Source organism: Poecilia formosa, unplaced genomic scaffold, assembly GCF_000485575.1.
Source record: "Poecilia formosa unplaced genomic scaffold, Poecilia_formosa-5.1.2 Scaffold0, whole genome shotgun sequence".
Taxonomy (NCBI): domain Eukaryota; kingdom Metazoa; phylum Chordata; class Actinopteri; order Cyprinodontiformes; family Poeciliidae; genus Poecilia; species Poecilia formosa.
In genome coordinates, this window is record NW_006799939.1 from 1,755,475 (window position 1) to 1,775,137 (window position 19,663).

At 40.8% G+C, this 19,663-nt stretch overlaps 1 protein-coding gene across 2 annotated transcripts in view; it reads left to right on the forward strand.

Moving 5' to 3' along the window:
• LOC103133410 (growth factor receptor-bound protein 10-like) overlaps positions 1–19,663 on the forward strand; it is a 70,341-nt gene that overhangs the window by 32,327 nt on the left and 18,351 nt on the right. For both annotated transcript variants that reach the window (XM_007545222.2, XM_016669390.1), the window contains exon 5: positions 2,991–3,135. In XM_007545222.2, the coding sequence (XP_007545284.1) occupies positions 2,991–3,135 (145 nt within the window). The remainder of the gene's footprint in view (positions 1–2,990; positions 3,136–19,663) is intronic.

Below are 19,663 nucleotides of genomic sequence, written 5' to 3' on the forward strand. Positions count from 1 at the left end.
TTTTTTTTTTCATCCAGACTGCTTCCCGCTCCCCCCGCCCCCCGCAATGACACGGCGCCCCTCCTAGGGGGCGCGCCCCACAGTTTGGGAACCTCTGGTTTAGATTATCTCATTGTAACTATTTGTTTGAAAAGGAAGCAGGCAAAAGTATAAACTTATTTAACCCTGCCCTTCTTATTTTATATTTTTTCTTACTTGACACAATATCCTTTATTTAAGAAAAACAAAAAAAATTAAATAAAAACTATTTAAAAAAAAAAACAGTACAGAACATTTTCTTTCACAAAAGAGACATAATATACCCAAGCAATTTCTTTCAATCAAACATACATCCACCAAAGACAAACTCTCTGATTAAAGGTCATCTGTTTTAATCTCAGTAAGATTAACTATTTTTTCTTTATCTCAAAGTACTTTCGTCCTGGATTATGCAATAAAACTAAGCAGACAAATGCCATAATTCTGCTTTATGCCACTTTTCTACGACTCACTAAGCTGTTGTTCTTTAAAGTGCTTCGTGTGAAACATTGCGAGTTGTTCGGCAGATCTGTTGCACCATTTATCTGCAATTTGAACCTCGTGGCTTTGTTTTGACTGGGAGACCTTAGACAGAATTTGTGGGCCTTCTTAATGACGTTAAAAGATTACTCTTAAGCACAAGTGGATTTCACTGAAGGTTGCCAGATATGTGGTTGGAGTCGAAGGATGCCTGGCAAATCCCTTGAGAGAGTCATAATAAAGTGACAAAAAAAAAAAAAAAAATGGGGAAACTGTACATGACATCTTACCGGATAGATCTTTCCCTTACTGATTGTGAAGCCTAGTAGGAAAGGCAGGTTTGTTTGAAAAATTACTGCTGAATTTTCATATTTTTTATGTAAACAATTGCAAAATACATTTTTGATGTGAATGCGAAGAAAGTCTTTGACTTTCCTACTGATGTGTATATTTTTACTAAAATTCCTAGCTTAAACAGTGGATGTCACCCTACGTCAAATCTCAGTTGATAGGAGATGAATATGGAGTTAGAGCATTTCTAATAGAGCCCACAAAACAAACTTCTTTAAGTTTGTGGAGCACTTTGCAATAAATCAAATCTTTTTATACTCAACTACACTTTTGCTTGTGCTTTTCGTATTACCTTGCTGCTCTTTCTGTTTGTCGAATGGACTGATACAAAAAATGCATATCTACGACGGGCCAAATTTACAGGACACTCCCCCTGCAGACCGTGCATGCGAGGCGTAGTCCAGCTGGAGAAAAAGGGATTGTTTGAAACCAGATGTATTTCATTATGGCAGACTAAAAGAACAGTCAGCATCCCCCAGAGAAAATACGTTTTCCATTCTTGAAGCTTCTTATGCTTTATAGTTTAATCTAACTTGATTTTGAAACACTGTAGATACTACCGAGTTAAGAAGTAACAACTTCCACACTGAAGAGTGCCGATGTTTACACATGTATTTCATGTTTAATGATCTGGGGAGGGGGGGACAAAAGATCTTTTTTATCAATAAACAGAGAGTGTGTTCAAAATGTTGGATGCCGATCACCAGACTGTTTCTCTGTCCATCTCTGTTTCATGCTGTAGTTAGAAAAAGAAAGTACTGTATTATCACAATGTCAGATTTTCACTTTCAGAACTAAAAAGTCTAAAAGTGAAACTGCTGGTATACCGCTGGAATAACAAAAAAAGACTTGTTCAAAGTCTAAAAAAGTGCTTTATTTGTACCTATGGCAAGAAAAGTATGGCAACAAACTTCAAGCTGAAACTGCTTTCAGCCTCTCTGTACTCATACACAGCCACATACTGATGCGTAGCTCAAGCCTTTTTTCTCCCCTCATTTAAGAATAAAGCTTTCTCTGCACACTATCATCCTTTCACGCCCTCTTTATAATTGGGTATAACATTTCTTCCCTGTTTCTAGTCTGTAACCTGTGAATGACCCGTTCCTCCCTGTCACTCCTTCTTTGCCTCAGACTACACCAGCAGGGGGAGAAAGTAAAACCTCGGTTTTGTTTGAGTTCTCTTTACGTGTGTGCATTCAAAAGTAGGTATTCTCGCACACACGTACACGCACACACACACACACGCACACACACGCACGCACACAATTCGGCTGCAGAAGTATAGCTTCACGCATACATTACACACAAACAGGTTCAAAGGGAAGCTGGTGTCAGTTCCTATTTTTCGCCCTCGGACTGTATGAGAGAAACAGAGGGGGATGATCAGGTAATGGAGTATTCTTTCTTATGAGTGCTCTCTCTCCCACTCTCTGTGTGTGTCTCAAACACACACCCACACATATGCAGGCTCCGGAGTTCCTATTATACAGGACTGACCTCTGGATAACCCTACTCTCAGGCTCATATGGGACAACATCAAAAGGCCTGATCCCTTTTGAACTCACTGGGTTCTATAGACAAAGAGAATTGCAAAAAAAAAAAAAAAGAAAAGCCTTTTGCAATGTTTTTTTTTTAACTTCCGATCTGAAATTTCACTAACTGACCTGCTCATTTAAAAAAAAAAGAAAGAAAAAGAACTAAACCCCATCTGTCAAATAATCCCTTTGAGGCTCCGACTGCATCTGTTTTATTAAAAAAAAAAAAACTGCTTTAATGTGATGTCTTGATTTAGAATTGATGTGTGATAAATATTTCAAGAAATTAGTGCGCGGGCTATGGGAGGCTGTGATTTCCACTTGCTTCGGGAACGTTCATTATGGCCAGATCAGACGGAAACGCAGATGAGATCGTCTACCGCAGTGGGTCTCTCCAGCACAAATTTCCCATGTTTCAGCAGCTCATTTAAAACTTTTCCCATTTCACTTTATTGGAGGCACCTCCAGGTTGTGGTTTTTGGCTTTGTTTTTTTTTTGTTTTTTTTTGTTTTTGTGCTGTTGCTTACAAAATGAGCAAAAAAACCTGCTAACTTCACAAAGGTAAATTCCAACACAAAGGTCTCTGTTCTGTTTTTCGGTGTTCAGGAAGTTGCAGGAGGAGGAGCAGCAGTTCAGGACGTCGTCTCTCCCAGCCATTCCCAACCCTTTCCCTGAGCTGTGCAGTCCTGCGAGTTCCCCAGTCCTCAGTCCTGGGTCACTACCTCCTGGAGAATCTTCTTCAGAAAATCATGTGAGTCCAACATCACGCCCTGGCTGTTTAGCGGCACAAGACACTGTATTTGTTCAGTGCGGTGCCAAGCATTTATATCCCTACGAAACTTTGTCACATTTTGTCATTTTAATCTTAAACTACTATTCTTATTGGAATTTTATGATGGGCCAACAAAAATGTAGCATAGTGGTATATTAAAAGGAAATAGAAACATTGTTTTTGATTTTCCTTGGAAGTAATAGTAATTCAGAAAAACTCAAATTTCTCATGCACATTTGTATTAAGCCCTTTTTAATCTGAAAACCCCAAATAAAAATAGTTCCTTTGGGAAGCTGGTCAGACTTGATAGAAAGATGGACGGAGCAAAATGCTGGAAATTCTCATAGAAAATGATGCATTTCTTTTTGTCGGATTATCTCATGCAATGTTCCAGGGGTTTCTAAATACTCTGTTACTGTCAACATTGTGACTCTGAACTGCTGTAGCTCATCTGCTGATGTTACATTCATAGATGGGATTCTGCATATCTGAGTTGTAACAGGTACTTATTTTAGCTACCAGTTAACCCGGAGCTCAGTTTGAACATCAGCAACTCATTTTTGCCAGGCTGTGAGTTGCTGACAAGTAATTGGCTAAGGGGCTGCTTTTGATCACAAGCAGTTGGACAGGTGTGCCTAATAAAGTGGTGGTGAAGTGCATAAATAGAATAATTTGATTGTTTTTTTTGTTTGTTTGTTTGTTTTTTACTTCTTTTTTTTTTTGCCTTGTGGAAAAGCTAATAAAGCAAGGAGCTAAAGGTTTTTGTGTTCGTCTACATGCGCACCTGCACACACGTCTGGACTTATGCTCTCCTATCTGTTACTGGAAACCAGAACACCCCCGCCCCCCTCCCACCCACCGTCGTTCTCGCCGTTAATGGTCCTCATATGGAAGCAGCCATTTCTGGTTACGGCAACATAGCGGTTTACAGTAATACGAGGGCAGACGGTTTCTCATAAATACTTCCCCTGGCTGGGATCTGGGGCTTTTCTTTTCAAGGCCTCTACTACTTCTCCTCCACAATCACACACTGCAGTTCCAGTTAATTCATTATAAACCAAAACACAAGTCTGACTTCAATGTGCGCCGCATTTTGCCCTCTCAGATGTCATCTCGGTTTTCACTTTGTGGACTGATGCAACCTCCCCATTCACTTAGCACCTAAACTTGGAGAGGTTTAGGTTTTAATTAGCATCAGTTACATAAAAAAAGTGTCGCTCGTTAATGTGGGAATAAGGTTTTGGAAGCTTCGAGTCGTTTTCGTTGTCGTTTAGTGGGAATGTTTTGGGGATTTTTCTCTTTGGGGGAAATTTTCAAGCTTGAGTTACAAGCTGTGGTACAAACTCAGCAGCTCAGGTTTTCCTTATGGTAAATAGGTCAAAGTTTATTGCTGTACAAAGTTGTTGTGAATTTAATGACTTGCTGTGCCCCGGTTGTAAATAAGTAAAGCAGGCTAGGCTCGTAAATAATTAGACGCCAGTTTATTGTAGCTTGTGGCTCGGGATTGGGAATGTCATTCTCACATGGCCTGTTAGTAGCACAGTAAAAAAAATAAAAATCCTGGGACTGAAGCAGACAGAGGAGTACAAACAAAGCTAACTAACTTGCATTAATCACACCATGTTGCTATTTATGGCATGGCTCTGGAATGTATGTATAATGTTCTTGTTTGGAGTATCAGTCGAATGTACAGGGAACATGATAATGTTGTAGAATTGTGTAGGAAAAAGTTATGATCACTGAATATGAATACTGAAAGATCTAATGTTAGAAAGATAAAATACGATGGCATTTGATAAAAACTTCATCGTAGCTCACTGCAGGGAGTGAAATAAAACAGAATTAAAAGATTTACTACACCGCTTTTAGAAAGGGATGAGCAGTGGCTCTACATGCTGTGTTGATTACTCATCTATGGTGTCTGGCATTATAAACAACCAAGCTAAATCCAATAAATCATCATAACTGTCAAGGAGCATTGGTAATGAGCCTAGTGCATGACTGGTCCACTCTTCTCTGCAGAAATTGTTAGTCTAGGCGAATTGGATGGTTTATGAGTATGAACACTCTGTTTAAAGTCATGTCTTCATATCAGTTGGATTTAAATCCAAACATTGACGATGACTTTCTGAAATATTTCGTTTTGTGTTTATTTTGCCCTTCAGAGGTGAACTTGTTTTTGAGATTTAGAAATTGGCTGGATGGGGCTTCCCCTTCAGCATTATCTGAAAGAAAGAAGAACTCGTGATTGCCATCAATTACGGCAAGTCGTCAAGCAGAAAAGCAGCATCACCATCACACCATCACGCTGCCACCACCGTGTTTGACTCTCTGTATGCTGTTTTTGTGAGCAGTGGATTCAGCCCTAAAACTCTGCCATTGAAGCTGTTTCAGTCTCTGTCAGTTTTGAATCATAAGATCTTTGTGTCTACTTCATGTTGTCAGACATGCTGTATAAGAGTGATTTCTTGATTCTATAAGTCTGACAGAAACAAACCTGGGTGTGGTAAACACTCTACAGCCACAGTCTTCAGTATGGTATATTCACATCTGCTTCCTGGTGGCGATGTGTTAATACAGTCTTGTTGGAATCTTTTTTCTTGTAGCATATTTCAGGGTGGTCCCAGTTAATCCTCCACAAACAAAACTTACAGAATAATGTGACTTTTACATGCTTTGGTAAGAACATAGACACCTGGGATTGGATCGTCACATAACCGTTTGTTTTAATTCGTTTTAAAAATGTGTTTTTATTTAATTATAACAGATCAGTTTTGTTAGTTGTTATAAAACCATGAATGTAAGCAAAGACACCATGTGGCTAAATATACTCCAAACCGCTTTGAATGCATAAAAAACCTAAAACATGCGAAAGGTGATGAACTTTTCCCTCATAATTTGTTTTCCAAACTACCAAGAGAGAACAATACTGTGCAAAGTAACGGAAATTTTAATTGATTATTTGTGTCTACAGCGCACTGTATATAAACTCAAGTAAACTCATGTAAGAGTGATGTGCATCCATGCATGCATTCGGGTGTTAGTCATTTAGACACATGTGTGTTTACACTCGCGAGCCCCTTTGTGAGCTCTGCAAACTATTTACAGCACTGGCAGTGTCTCTACATTGTTGATAGCAATGGAAAGTATGGCTCATTGTAGCTGTTCTTCAGTGGAAATTCAACTCAGCACCTTTTTCCACAGAGAACTCTCCCAAGGAGCCTTCTCACTCTCACATCTTCACAGGACCGACTTTAGAGACACAAGAAGTATTAACTTAAAAAAAAAAAAAAAAAAAAAAAATATTATCTGCTTTCCAGTGGTTAGGATCCATAAAGGAGATGGTGATTTGTTTTAGGTTTGACAAGGGGGCTCTGGAGAAGGTAAATTATTGTGCCCACTCTCCAAGACCTCTGACCTTCATCATTAGAACCACATGTGCCCTATTTAGAGCCTCTTTTTTCCCCTTTTCGCTTATCTCCGTCTCTCCACCGAGGTCGTTTTCTTGTCTGTTGTGTGTCTATCCGTCTTCCTGCCCTCCAAATATCCACTGCCAAATTGCTTTTCAGTGTCTCTGTTTAAGTTTACTGAATTTTCCAGCCTCCCGGCGCTTTCTGACAGACTCTCATGCCTGTCTCTCTCTGCTCCTCCTTGCCTCATTCCTCGGCCTCTGTGAGGTAGACATGAGGATGTAGTGCGGCGCTGTCAGGAATCGTTGGCCAAGCTGTTTGACATGACCATATGACTCCCAACCCCCATCCCTGTTTTCCCTCATTTCTCAAGACTCAGCCTTCATCTCCCCAGCTTGCCTTTTTTCAATGTACACTCTGAAAGGACTGCAGTTCTCCGAGATCTGCAGAACTGGAGCGTCAGACTCAAAGTAAACAATTCTGTACTGTTCTTTAAATGCAGACTCATGGAAATGTGCAGTGGTTTATTTGAATATATATATATATTTTTTTTTAATCTGCAGGATGTTTCAGAATATAGAACCGGGTAGTTGCCATTTGTAAGAACTGACAGCAGTCCACTGTGATGTTTAGTATCTGCACACATGTTCTATAAACTCTGACTTCCTGTCTCTTCTTTGGACCACTACCAACATGACTTTAGCTGTGTGTCATACTCTAATGTTGTGAAATGGAAAGGGATACACAGATAGCGGCATACTAGAACATGTCTCTTTTCAAATATAGGCTACCTTGTGTCTGAGGAAGAAAAGAGACAACACAAAGTGAAAACCAGCAAAAATTGCTGATGAAGCAACGTCAGATTTAGCAGATTTAGCTGAAGTGACTTTATCCAGTATTGAGAGTTCAGTTACTTAGGACATATCAACAGCATGTTACTGAACATACTGTCCATGACATGTAAATGATGGGCACAGATTGGCGCCTACTTGCTGCAGTTCTGCACGCTATCTTGTTGCTGCTACCCCGTTAGGAATAGCGTGTGTGTCAAAGGGCAGACTTTTCCACTGTAAAAGATTGGAATGCTATCAGTGGCCAAACTGTTGGCCTCGATGTGTGAGAAAATCTGTGGCCCTGTGTATAAGTGTGTGTATTTAAGAGCGGGGCCGTGCCTATGAGGCGGTTCTGGTTTGTGTACTCTGTGTGTGTGAGCGTGTGTGTGTGTGTAACGTGCACGTGCGCTCGACTTTACAAGCAGAAACGCTTTCGCATGTGCCCCTCGCGAGAGCTCTTGACGGTGTGTTTATGTCTGTGTGAGCTCTGCTTCTCGTTGCTGAGGCTTTCTGCAAGCCGTGCTGTGTGCAGAGATCAAAGGTGATGCAGTGCTGGAAATCTGCTGGCTCACTCATCCTGCAGCCTGCTTGCCTTTTCAATGGATCTTAAAGTGAGATGAGATGGAATGAAATGCGCACATATAGGCACTTGCACAGTGTAATCACAGGACAGCAAAGTTTGTGTGATTTTGTGTGGCTGCAACTTGGAAGCCTGGCTTCTTTGTGATTATTTGCACACATAAAAGTATAAATAGCATTCGGTTTTATTGAATTTGTGTATGTGTGCATTCATGTGTTCTAATTCAAACCATGCATGGCTTGTTGGCTCCATTATTCCCAGTATTGCATCTTGTCTCACACAGACCGTACTTCACTCGCATGCTTTGTAGCAGAGGTAAAAAAAAAAAAAAAAGAAGAAAAAAAAGAGCATTTCGGCTCTACAGAAACCTTTTGTCAGCAAACATAGCCCTGCTTTCTTCTACCTTTAGACAAAAGCAAACCAGCTTACATGCAGGCTGGTTTGCTGAGTGACTGAGTGGATTTGCAGTATTCACTGTTGTGAAATACAAATTGTTTCACTGCTGTTGAACAAATCTGACTTGGAGGGGAGCCAGACAGGTTGCGGTTTAGTCTGGAACATCTCATGTGTCAGCGCCATATTCTTCCCCAGCTGCTAAATAGAAACATGCTTGGACCTGCGAGCGAGACCTGCTACTGCTCCACTGCAGCAGAGACGCTAACACAAACAGCCACAAACACGTTCTGTTTATAACTACAGTAAGACATGATGCTTAGTCTGAGAAAAGAGTTAGTTTTAAGAAATATAGACCTGTTCAGTTAGCATCAGCAAAATGCCATTTGAATTATAGCAGCAGGTTCTAGGTTGTGTAAATTTATTTGTGGTGCAAAATGTGCTTCACCTGTCGCCAAGACGCAACATTACTCTAGAGTCAAAAACTGCATCGAATGCAATGCAGATCTGGCGAATTGCATTAATTATTGCAATACCTATTAATGAAAGAAACAGTGAATGCTTAGAGTGGAAGATGCTAAGCTTTAACAATGTTTCTGTACCATTGTCTCTTCTCGTTTTTTGTTTCTATCTGGCTCACATGTTTCAGATCATCAAACAAATTTCCGTTTCAGGGAAGGAACTGCCCAAATTAACCTGGCCCTACGTGAAAATGAATTTTCTCCCTAAACCTGTCAACTGGTTGTGGCACCTGGCGGCGATGACTGCCATCGCAAGTTTACTCTAACTGCAAATGAATCTTCTACGCTGCTCTCAGGGTGTTTTGGACCCATTTTTGTTCCTGGAATTGTTTTAATTCAGCCACATTCTACAAATTTCTGGCACAAATCACCAGCTAAGAATCACATTCCCGCATCTCAGTCAGAAATAAGTCGAGGCTTTGACTTGGCTGTACCAAAACCTTTTTCTTAGCCATTTATTCCAGACTTTGCTAGCATGCTTTGGATCATTGTGCTGCTGGATAACCCAAGAGCACTTCAGATTAAGGTCACAGCCTGTTGGTTTGGCATTCTCCATCAGGATTATTTGGTCAAAATTAGAATTCATTATTCCATCAAAAATAGCAAGTCGTCTAGATTCTGAGGCAGCAGAGCAGCTGCAGACCGTAACACCACCATGTCTAACTGGAAAACTGGCATTCTTTTTCTGAAAGCCGGTCGCCGCACACAGGGATCGACAGCACTCCTCTTTCTATTAAAAGTTTTCTTCCAGCCTTTCCCTCTGTTTGGCCACGTCCATTGTCCCATCAATCCTAACAAGTTTCACTGTCCCTACTGAAGGCAAACATTTCTACGGTATCATGACGTCGCTACCGCATGTCGCTATGGAGATGGTGTTTTCAGGGCAATGTGTGTGGTTAGATTAGCTTTGTGCAGGCACTACTATGGAAGTAAAACATGAAAGAAGAGAAAGTATTTACCACTTTTTTTCTTCAGGCTTTATCTGTAACAGCAATAGGCATCACTCCCAATGACTGGATGTTGTTTTATTGGATGGAAAAAATGGAACGTGTGTCTTTATTGGCCCATTCCTGGTTCCTGCTTAAGATCATGCTATTCCCACGTGAAACTATGAGTATCCATTACTCCTGCCACTAATTTGAAAACCTGAGACATTAGAGTTTATAGCTGAATTATTAAAACGAATTAAGAATAATTAGTTATTATTTACGTGGATATATTTGTACATTTGGAGCTTTTGCATGGTGAGTTTAAAATATGACGTATTTAAGCTTCTTAATAATTTTTGTGCTCAAGAGTTTTCATGCAGCTTTGAATATGCAAATGTCTGTATTTGTTTGTGTTTGAGCCTTTCACAAAGACAGCTATGTGTTGCTGCCTGTAGCTATTTCATCTGGCCAGAACTGAGCACAGCTTCCGGACTCATGTAGGTCATGGAGACTGCATTTTCCTCTCTCTTAGCCTTCTCTCCATCCTCTCTCTCTGGTTCACTCCTTCTATGTCTCTCTTACTGTGTCTGGGAAAAGTAGGACAGCTCAGATTTCTGAAACTGCTGCTGTGAAGGGATAGAATGGAAAGCAGGAATTCAGCAGAATGGGAGAGGAAGTGATCTACTAGAAATCTAAAGAAAATATGTTACAAGTTGTATTAATGTTTAAGGATCTATGACTAAGACAATGCACAATGTCCTACAGCAAGATAAATCATTTGTTAATCGAGTGATTCTTTTGCAAAGGCATTTTCAGTCTTTGAATAGCTGCATTGCCTTTTGGTATAAGCACCACCTTTTAATATAACCAAGATGGAAACATAGCAAAAAAAAAAAAAAGTGCAACTAAGTATTGTTTACTGTTGTTAAAAAAGTGCCATCTTTTAAAAAATATAGTTCAAAATTATGCATGTGTGAAGATTTCATATCTTATTATGGTTCTGTTCCCTTTTGGCAAAGAGAACCTTGCCCTACACCAAATATCTGGTAAAAGAGTCAGTGTCTTTGCTTTTTTTTTTGGTACTGCTGACTTTTCCTGGTGTAGTAAAACATTTTTTTTTTGTTTCGATTTACAGTGCAATTTCACAAGTGAGTTTCTCAGTCAAATCAAACATAAACACGGTTTTTAAGCTTGTTATGGTTAAATTCAACCAGTGACCACACAACAACTACCGGAGCTCGCAATGGAGCAAGTGGACCATTTCCACGCTATTCATAAAATCCCGTCAGCAGTGTCACTCTTTGTTTGCCCAATTAGAATGTCTCCGTCCTTTTACCCCCTCCCTGCTGTAATCGGACAATGGCTTCAGATCATCAGTGGTCTGAGAGAACATTTGCTGCCCAGGCTTTGCTGGCAGGCGGTGAAAGGAAGGTTCCTGTAAATATATTTTGGTAGAACATCTGCCATGCCAAAAATGTTTTCTTTCTTGTGCTTTTACATATTAAAACTTTGTTTCAAAATGTATGTGATCAATGTAGAATTAACCAGTTAAAGTTTGATTTGTCTAAGTAGTTTTGAACAAGAGAAGACTGAATGCAATGAAATTGCCTTTTAGCTTAGCGCTAACAGGAATGTTGTTCACTCCCACACATATTCTGAATTGCCATCCTCTATCTTTCTACTTCCTTCAGATTGTTGACTCTCTGTAGTGACGGTGACACAAACTGAAGATTGGACACCCTTTGCTGGAAAGTTAATGGGGAAAAAAATAAATCTAGATTTAATCACTTTATTTATAAGGATATCACTAAACATCTCTGAGCCTTTTCGTGGTCCAGAGCTCAGACAGGCCTCTGTAACTAGGGTCCCAATTTGACGCTGTAATTAGATGACAGTAGACAGTTCAGTGGGTCTTCCTCTTGAGTCAGCAGAGTTTTCTTGGCCCGTGTCTCCCACTCCTGCTGACTGCAGGCGCTAAGTGAGGACAGCCAATTGTCCAAGGCCCATTCAGGTTTTTGTGTCTCCATCTCATCATCTGGGACATTTCCAGGGGCAGCCCAGACCACACACAGCACAGCATTACAGTCAGAGAGGGCTTTTATGGAAGTTACTTGTTAGTGGGAATTTGGGGGGGCCAACGTGGGTTGATTGTGCCAAATCCAGCAATCAAGGGTTCCAGTTCTTTTCTGGAAAAACACGCAGACGTTTGGAAAAGCAGAGGCGGCTGGTAGAGCAAAATGCTCACTCTGCAGCACATGCAAGACGTGACGACCTGTGAAAAAATGAAACGTCTCGAAAGGGGCGGTATTATGTATACTCCAGGCACATAGCGTCATTTTATAGCACAATCAAGTAACTGTGCTACCTTCAGTTGTTATAAAAATGCTGAATTTATCAAACACGACTTAAAAGAAATTTGACTTCATAACTTGAAGCCTTGAAACTGGCCTCTGTCTCTTTAAGAAGCGCCCGCTCTTTTCAACACTCCGCCTTCAGCACATCGTCACAACAATGCTTCCCATTGTGCCGTCAGCATCAGTTTGTATGAGCGGTGGACTGAGAAATGGTTTGTGTGATGAGCTCAGCAGACTCCAGTTCCACCAGGTGCTTGCTAATTGCCGCTGCCGCTAGTCTGGAGTAGCTGAGTGGAGAAGACGTGGATACGGGTTCTCTGTGAGGTTCCAAGTGCAGATTTTCAAGTGCAAGTGTTTGCAGTGTATGATGATTTTCGAGATATGTGCTCTCCCTCCCCCCTCCTCCATCATTGTTAATGTTACAAATTTTTGTCTAACTCAACGACTGGTGCAGTCATTACTCTGACTTTGTTGGATGCATTCTAACAAAATCAAGGTATTTTCAGGAACTGCTTCTTGTTTTTCCTGAAATCGCCGGTCTCAAATAGGTTGTTAATGTTGAAATCCTTCATATCCAGCATTCATAATAGCTTATGAGACATACTTTGCGTTCATGAATGTTTTAATTTTACAAGGTTTTATGACACTTGTTACACCCTTATTCTTAAAAAAAAAAAAAAAACAAAAACAAAAAAACAGATGTTCTGGTCATAAGCAGCTCCGGTTCATTTAAGGCCTGTGTTTATGATTTGGTCAGGCCCGAAATAGCATAAACTGAAAGCCTATCTTGTGATTAGAAAGTCCCTGCCCGGACAGACTAATGAAATATAATTCCTCTTTTGTTTCACTTCTCCAGAAAAAGGTCACACTGGTGCAGGCATCAGTGCTGAATTTGAATATGCCTGCGTGGATGGACACTGGAGACTCTATCTAAAACGTCTATTTTTGGCTCCAACTGTGGTTTGGAGTGTTGTTCCTCTCTTCTCCCTCCACTGTTTTGCCAACAGAGACTCCTCTCGCTAACACAGCTGCTCCACAGGTTGCTTTCAAATGCTTCGCATCATTCGTGTCTAATGTGCTCCTGAAGAGCATGCCTAATGGCCAATAGTCTTTTAGTAACTCCTATCTGATGTAATGGCTCATAATGTGAACGTAATACCGGTGTAGCTATTTATATAGTCAGAGACAAAAAGATTGATGTGAATGTGAGCTGGCCGCTGGAGGTGCACACACACGAAACAGAATCTCTTTGTCTGCCTGTGCTTGTCCTCCACCTGTCCTGCTGTGTTATTCCTCTGTCAGTGTGTGAGGAATGGATTAGTAAATTAGTAAAATGCAGTTCAATCCTGCAGGGCGAGTGGGTCTATTTACCTTAAAAGTGTTGATGTGTGAGTTTGCACGTCTGGGTGCCAGCGTGTCTGATGGAGGGTGTGTGTGTCTGTGTGCTGCCTGAAGCTTTCAGTTTCTCCCTGAGGCATTACATCACAGGGCAGTTATCAGACCTGAGTCATCAGAGTGGTTGAGTGGCCCTGCTCTGCTCTTCCAGCTAAATGAGGACTAGTTTAAAAGCAGCAAATTATCTTTCCTTTCTTGCTTACTTGCTTGCCTGTGTGCAGCGATGTGGTCATCTAATTATTTTTTTTTTTCTTCCCTTGCAAAGGGACCCAGTGACGCACGCATATGCATGAAAAGAAAAGTTTTTTTTTTTTTTTTTTTTTTTTTGCTAAACATTTGAAATCTTACTTCTGGCTTTTAAAGGTCACATTTTTGTCAGATTTCACATTTCGGCTTCTTCTGAGTCCACTTTGTACACAGTAACGTTGTTCTGTGTTTTAATAAACTTATGAGACTATATGTATATATATATATATATATATATATATATATATATATATATATATATATATTACTAGATAAAGTCCATGCATTGCAAATGTATGCATCAAACCTTCTCAGCGACAAGAGAGCTAAATATTTGCAAGTAGGGTCACAGTTTTAATTGAATCATTTGTGAAAAATGCACATTGCCACGAGTGATTTTTTTAATTTTTATATTTTTTTTACTGGTATTGTATAGTTAGAGACGCACATCAAACATCTAAAATTATGGTTTTCTGCCACCCAAAATATAGCTCATCACATGTTGGTTATGTAATGTATATTAACTCTGTATTTCTCACACGGATCCTTTAATTTCAGTGTGATTCTGAGAGGCTCAAAACTAGGATTTCAGCAGATTCTAAATGTCAAAACTGTCTTTTCTTCGGTCAGTAATTATTTCTTAGAAACAGAGTCGGCATCACTCTGTGTATAAGGAGCTGTTGTAGGACAAAATGATTGTCCTACAGCAATAATTGTGGGACAATATTGTTGTCCTACAATATTGTAGGACGATACAAAGGCCTACTTAATGACATACAGGCCAGTAGTCATCAGTCAGCTCAGGTCAAGCAAGACTAATGTGGAGTTAAAGCTTTGTAAAAGATAGACTTGTTTTAGTTTTACACAAGCTGGACAATGGTCCGGATCTGAGTAGCTCAGCCTATTCAAGGTAAGGTAATTTAATTCATACAGCACATTTTCAGCAACAAGGCAGTTCAAAGTGCTATTGAGTTCAAAATGAACTCAGTAGCCTCAGGACATCTTAACACAAAACATGTTTCTTCAATACAACTAACGCTATCAACTGGAAATTTCCACAGGCATGACAATTGTCCAAAATCGACCTTTTCTCCAAAATTAGCCCTCAGAATGCTTTTCAACAAACCCGTGGGTGACTTCATGGTGGCCAATTACATCTTTTATGTTCTGATAACTCCTACCGCCTGCTGCCTACACTCTGTCCTGATTTTTTTTTTTTTTCCATCCACCGCTCATGTCTCTATTTGCCAGCTTCATCTCTTTCTTTTTGCATTACAGTTACATAATATGTATTTCAACAGTATTACATTTTCACAGAGTGTCCAAGAAATTAAATGGCTCATTATTTCAGCTGCAGCATGCCTGTCATGATAATACACAACCAATTCCTGCTCGATAGATTGCTTTAGGAAGGTATGACTTTGCTTACATGGGGATTTTGTGTTTATATTGCATAATTAAATTAGCTAATCGACATAAAAGGAAACAGATCAAAAGGTTTTTACGAGCCGTATGCTTTTAGTTGTACATTCTTCATTTATTCTCTGTTGTACCTGTTGCAGATCCCTGTCTGGTTTGTTATACATGACAGCAGGACCAGATCCTGAACATGAGCAACATTTCAGTCTTCATTGTAGAAAAACTAATTTAAAGATGCATGTATTGCTCTGTAGCAATTCTTGGTGTTATTTTAAATAAAAATGCATGTTAATCTTGTTGAGCCTGCCATGATAAGTTAGGTCCCTGTTTCTTTAAACCTGTAGAAAATTGCCACCAAAAAGGAATTTTTATGATTGTTTTTCTTCTCAAAAGATAAGAAAAATGGTCTCAGTTCATGTGTCTTACTTTCTCTCAACAGAACTGAATAAAAGATTGTTTTAGAATGTATGTTGCAATGTCTTCCCTGCAGCCTTGCTTGGGCTTTCCCCCTTTCCCGAGAAGCGGTGACAAAGACCTGGGAGTGTGCACCCGCGCGCGTGCGTGCATGTGTGTGTGTGTGTCTGTGTGCATGTGTGTGTGCTCGTCCGTTCTAGTGCGAGTGCTGTGGCAGAGAGGGGGTGGGCAGGAACGCAGCTGTGCAGGCTAGATATGTGGTTAACAGTGGACGGCATTCATGCTCCGCATTTTGCTGCAGTGTGTCACCAGACTGCGTCTCTCGCTCGCACTTCCCTCTTCTTCCCACTCATTTTCCTTCGTTTCTCACATCCGTCTGTGTCAGTCTCTCCCCTGTCCCACAGTCTCACAGAAACACACACACACACGCGCGCGCACGCACACATACACCCACACATACGTGCCTCAGTGCATGCGTATTCTTACAGCCTTCTTTCTCTTTGCCTCGAACCCTTCCTGTTTCTGCCAGCATCTCTACTCAGAGCTTCCTGCTGAAGGAAATTCAGTGGAATCTCTGTGACTACTACCTGTGCTGCCACTGTTATGCAATTTCTGAAAAGTTTTTTTTATTTATTTATTTTTTTTATTTTTTTTAATGCTACTCACTCACTCGTGTACACACCTTTTCCTGACAAATGAACACAGCCAAGTTACTGTAACTTTATTCCAGACGTGGCACATCAAGACTTTGGCCCATTCACTGCCGGTGTGTTAAATATACGAGTTTAAAAGGAGAATAAAGGACCTTGAAATAGTACCGATACTCCCTAGAACTCATTCTTATTTTTCACATTCACCATAAATTTTTATGTCCTTTTGTGTGACAGACTAACATAAAGTTGTTGCAGTAGAAAGGAAACGATACATCCTTTTTTTTTTCAGAAGTTGAAATCTAGGAAACATTCGTTTGTATTGTAAACCTGAGTCAATACATTGTTAAGTCATATTTTGTTGCAATTACAGCCAAATGATATTTCGTGGTACTTATTGTGACAACAAAGTGACAATGACAAACTATTTACAACTTCTTAGTCTTTTGTTGGTAAACTGAACGGCTGACTGCATGTCGCAGCAATCACGACTGCACAAATACAAATACCGGTCTTATTTCCAATGCAACTATTTAGCTGTGCAAAATGTCTGGTCGGTTCGAGCACCTCCTTCTAGGCGACGCAGCTCCTCCTCTGAGCCACAGAGCCACACAGAGCTCCCTTCCCCTGTTACGCCTCCACTCAGCTCCTTCAGACTAGCCAGCAGCAATTAGCAAACTTCACCTGGTGGAACTGCGCATATGCTGAACTCAGTAAACTATTCCTCAGTGCAACACTGGTAAAATTGTGGGCAAAGGATTAATAGAGGAACAATGTTGTGATAAATTCATTAAGGCCGTAGAATAGAAAGAGCAAGACTTTCTTAAAGAGACAAAAGCCCAATTTCAAGGCGTTAAATTGAGCAGTCAGATTTCTTTTAAGTCAAGTACAGCATTACTTGATTGTACTATAAAATGATACAATGTGACTGGGAAACACATAACACTTCCCCTGTGTAGCTGTGTTGTCAAGACGTTTTTCAGGCCGAGCTGACGATCTTTGCTGCTCCTCCAGAGTTACCATTGGTTTCTAGGTTGCTCCTCTGGTTAAGACTCTCCTTTCACAGGTACTTTAGGTGGACAGTTCTGTCTTTGTAGGCTTGCAGGTGTGTCATACACTTTCCATTTAGTGACAGGTTGAACAGTGCCTCATGCAATGTTTAAGTCTTGGAACATTGTTCTATAGCCCAACCCTGCTTTGTGGCTGGGCTATACACTTTGTGGCTTTCGCACAAACAGTCACATTTATGCTGAGATGAAACTCACACTTTTTATCTTTATTTTCCGTTTTAAACATTGTTTTAAAACGACGCGTCATTTCCACTTCCACTCCACAGGCCTATGCTACTGTGTGTGAGTCTATCCCAAGAAATCCCGATGAAATACCCTGGGTTTTGTAGTGCGACAAAACGTGAAAAAGTTCAAGGCGCCTGAACACACGGGGTGTGTGTGTGTCGTTCTCCACTTTGGCTTAATTGTATTTGCTTTGAGTCGGAGCTAAACAGCAGGAAGGGGAGAATAGGAGGACTGGAGAGAGACAGAGACAGAGACAGAGAGAACAAGGAGAGGTGAAGAGCATACAAGCCAAGAAGTTCTCGCTGAAAAAACTTGGAGGCAGGAGAAGCAACAAACTTTCCCCTCTCCTTCCTTCCTTCCTTTTCTTCCTCCCCCAGCTGCTCCTCTCAGCCCCACGCCCTTCTCAAATGATCCCTCATGCATCAAGGTCTAAAAAGAAACCGAGGCAGAGAGCTCGAAGGGGGCTCTGAAAAAGTTGGCGGTGTCTGTGCATGACTGTGCGTCTGTGTGTCTGCTGGAGTGTGCATGCCTCTCAGGGAGAGTGTGTGTGTGCGTTGTGTGTGTGTGTGCGTGCGTGTGTGTGCGCCTCTGCGTGCTCAGGTCTGTGTGGGAATGATTACATCAGCCCGCTGGAGCTTTATGATTGGTTGGTGAGTGTGTGGTTTGATTCGGTGCGCCTCGGAGCCCGTGGCTGAGGCTGTAACCCTTTGTGAGGGGGAGGGAGCGGGAAGGAAGGAGAGGAAGACCGATAGTTGTCAGACTGAGCCGGCACTGGGAGCTCTGCGCTGTACCTGCTGCCATCCAGCCGCTGACTGTTACTGCCCGTGTGCCCTGTGTGCCGCTGCACACGCCGGCTTTACTTCAACCAGACTGTTCTTCATCTTTTTTCCTCTCTGTCTCTTTTTTTTTTTCCTCCTTTCTTGATACAGCAAGCGGCCTTGGGATACACTAAGGTATTAGCTGTAACACAGGCAGCTCAGCTGTCAGCTGCCTTGATTCATATTTCTCCTATAGTCTCTGGAGAGAAAAGCGGCAGCATTTTTTATTTTTTTATTTTTTTGGTCTGAGGTGGACTGTGTGTTTGTGAGTTTTGCGGAGACAGACTCACTCCAAAAATGCCTTCGTGTTCCCCGGACTGCTGCCTGCTGCGGGCCATGGAGGTAAGACCACTCTCTCTCTGCGTTTCACCTCTTTCCTTTGGGGTGGCTCTGCCTCCCTTTGCTCCCCCATCTCTTATTATTATTATTATTTTTTTTTTTACAATCTGTCTGTTTCTCTTTGAGGTACAGCCATGCTTAACTGGAGCCAATAGATTTATGGAGACATTACTTTATTTGGCCATCTTCACTTTTTCATCAAAGATGTGAGCAGAGCAACAAAAGAAAGAATCATATTTCACCAGCTGAATGACTGAGCCGTTTTAATGTAAAATAGACAGCCTCAGGCTTGGTTTGTGCAGACTAAGATGCTTAAAGATAGGGCTTTACTTGGGGGAAGGAGAACATTTGCTTACCCTGATATATATTTTGGTGTAACCTTTATATTTTTCATGTGAAGTGCTGGCAGCCTGGATATTTTTATGGGCTAACGAGCTTAGTTTAATTTGCAGCTCCAGTTTTTTTTTTTTTTTTTTTTTCTTTATGCCATTGGACGTGAGTATTCTCTGCCCCTGCATGTCATCCTTTTTTTTAAAAATAACCCTTAGACACGTAATTTAAGTAAATTTAGAACCGTTAACCACAATGTATTTGGCAGATGCATTTTCTGGGTTATGTGGAGGAAAAAGAACTTGTGAAATGTTACACATCTGGTACTGACGGGGGTAACTTGGACATGGATGGTTGGCATCTGTTTAGCAGTTTATACGTCAGCTGCAATAATGCATTTATGTAAAATATGTTTTTTTTCAGTCATTTTTCACTATGCTTATAATAAAATCCTCTTTTCCAAAGGGTCATTGGTGCTCCGCATTGAACCTTTTTCTTTAATTCTTTCCATACATTTTCTTTAGACGCTGTAATTTTGTGTGTATATATATATATATATATATACAGTCCATATATAGTAA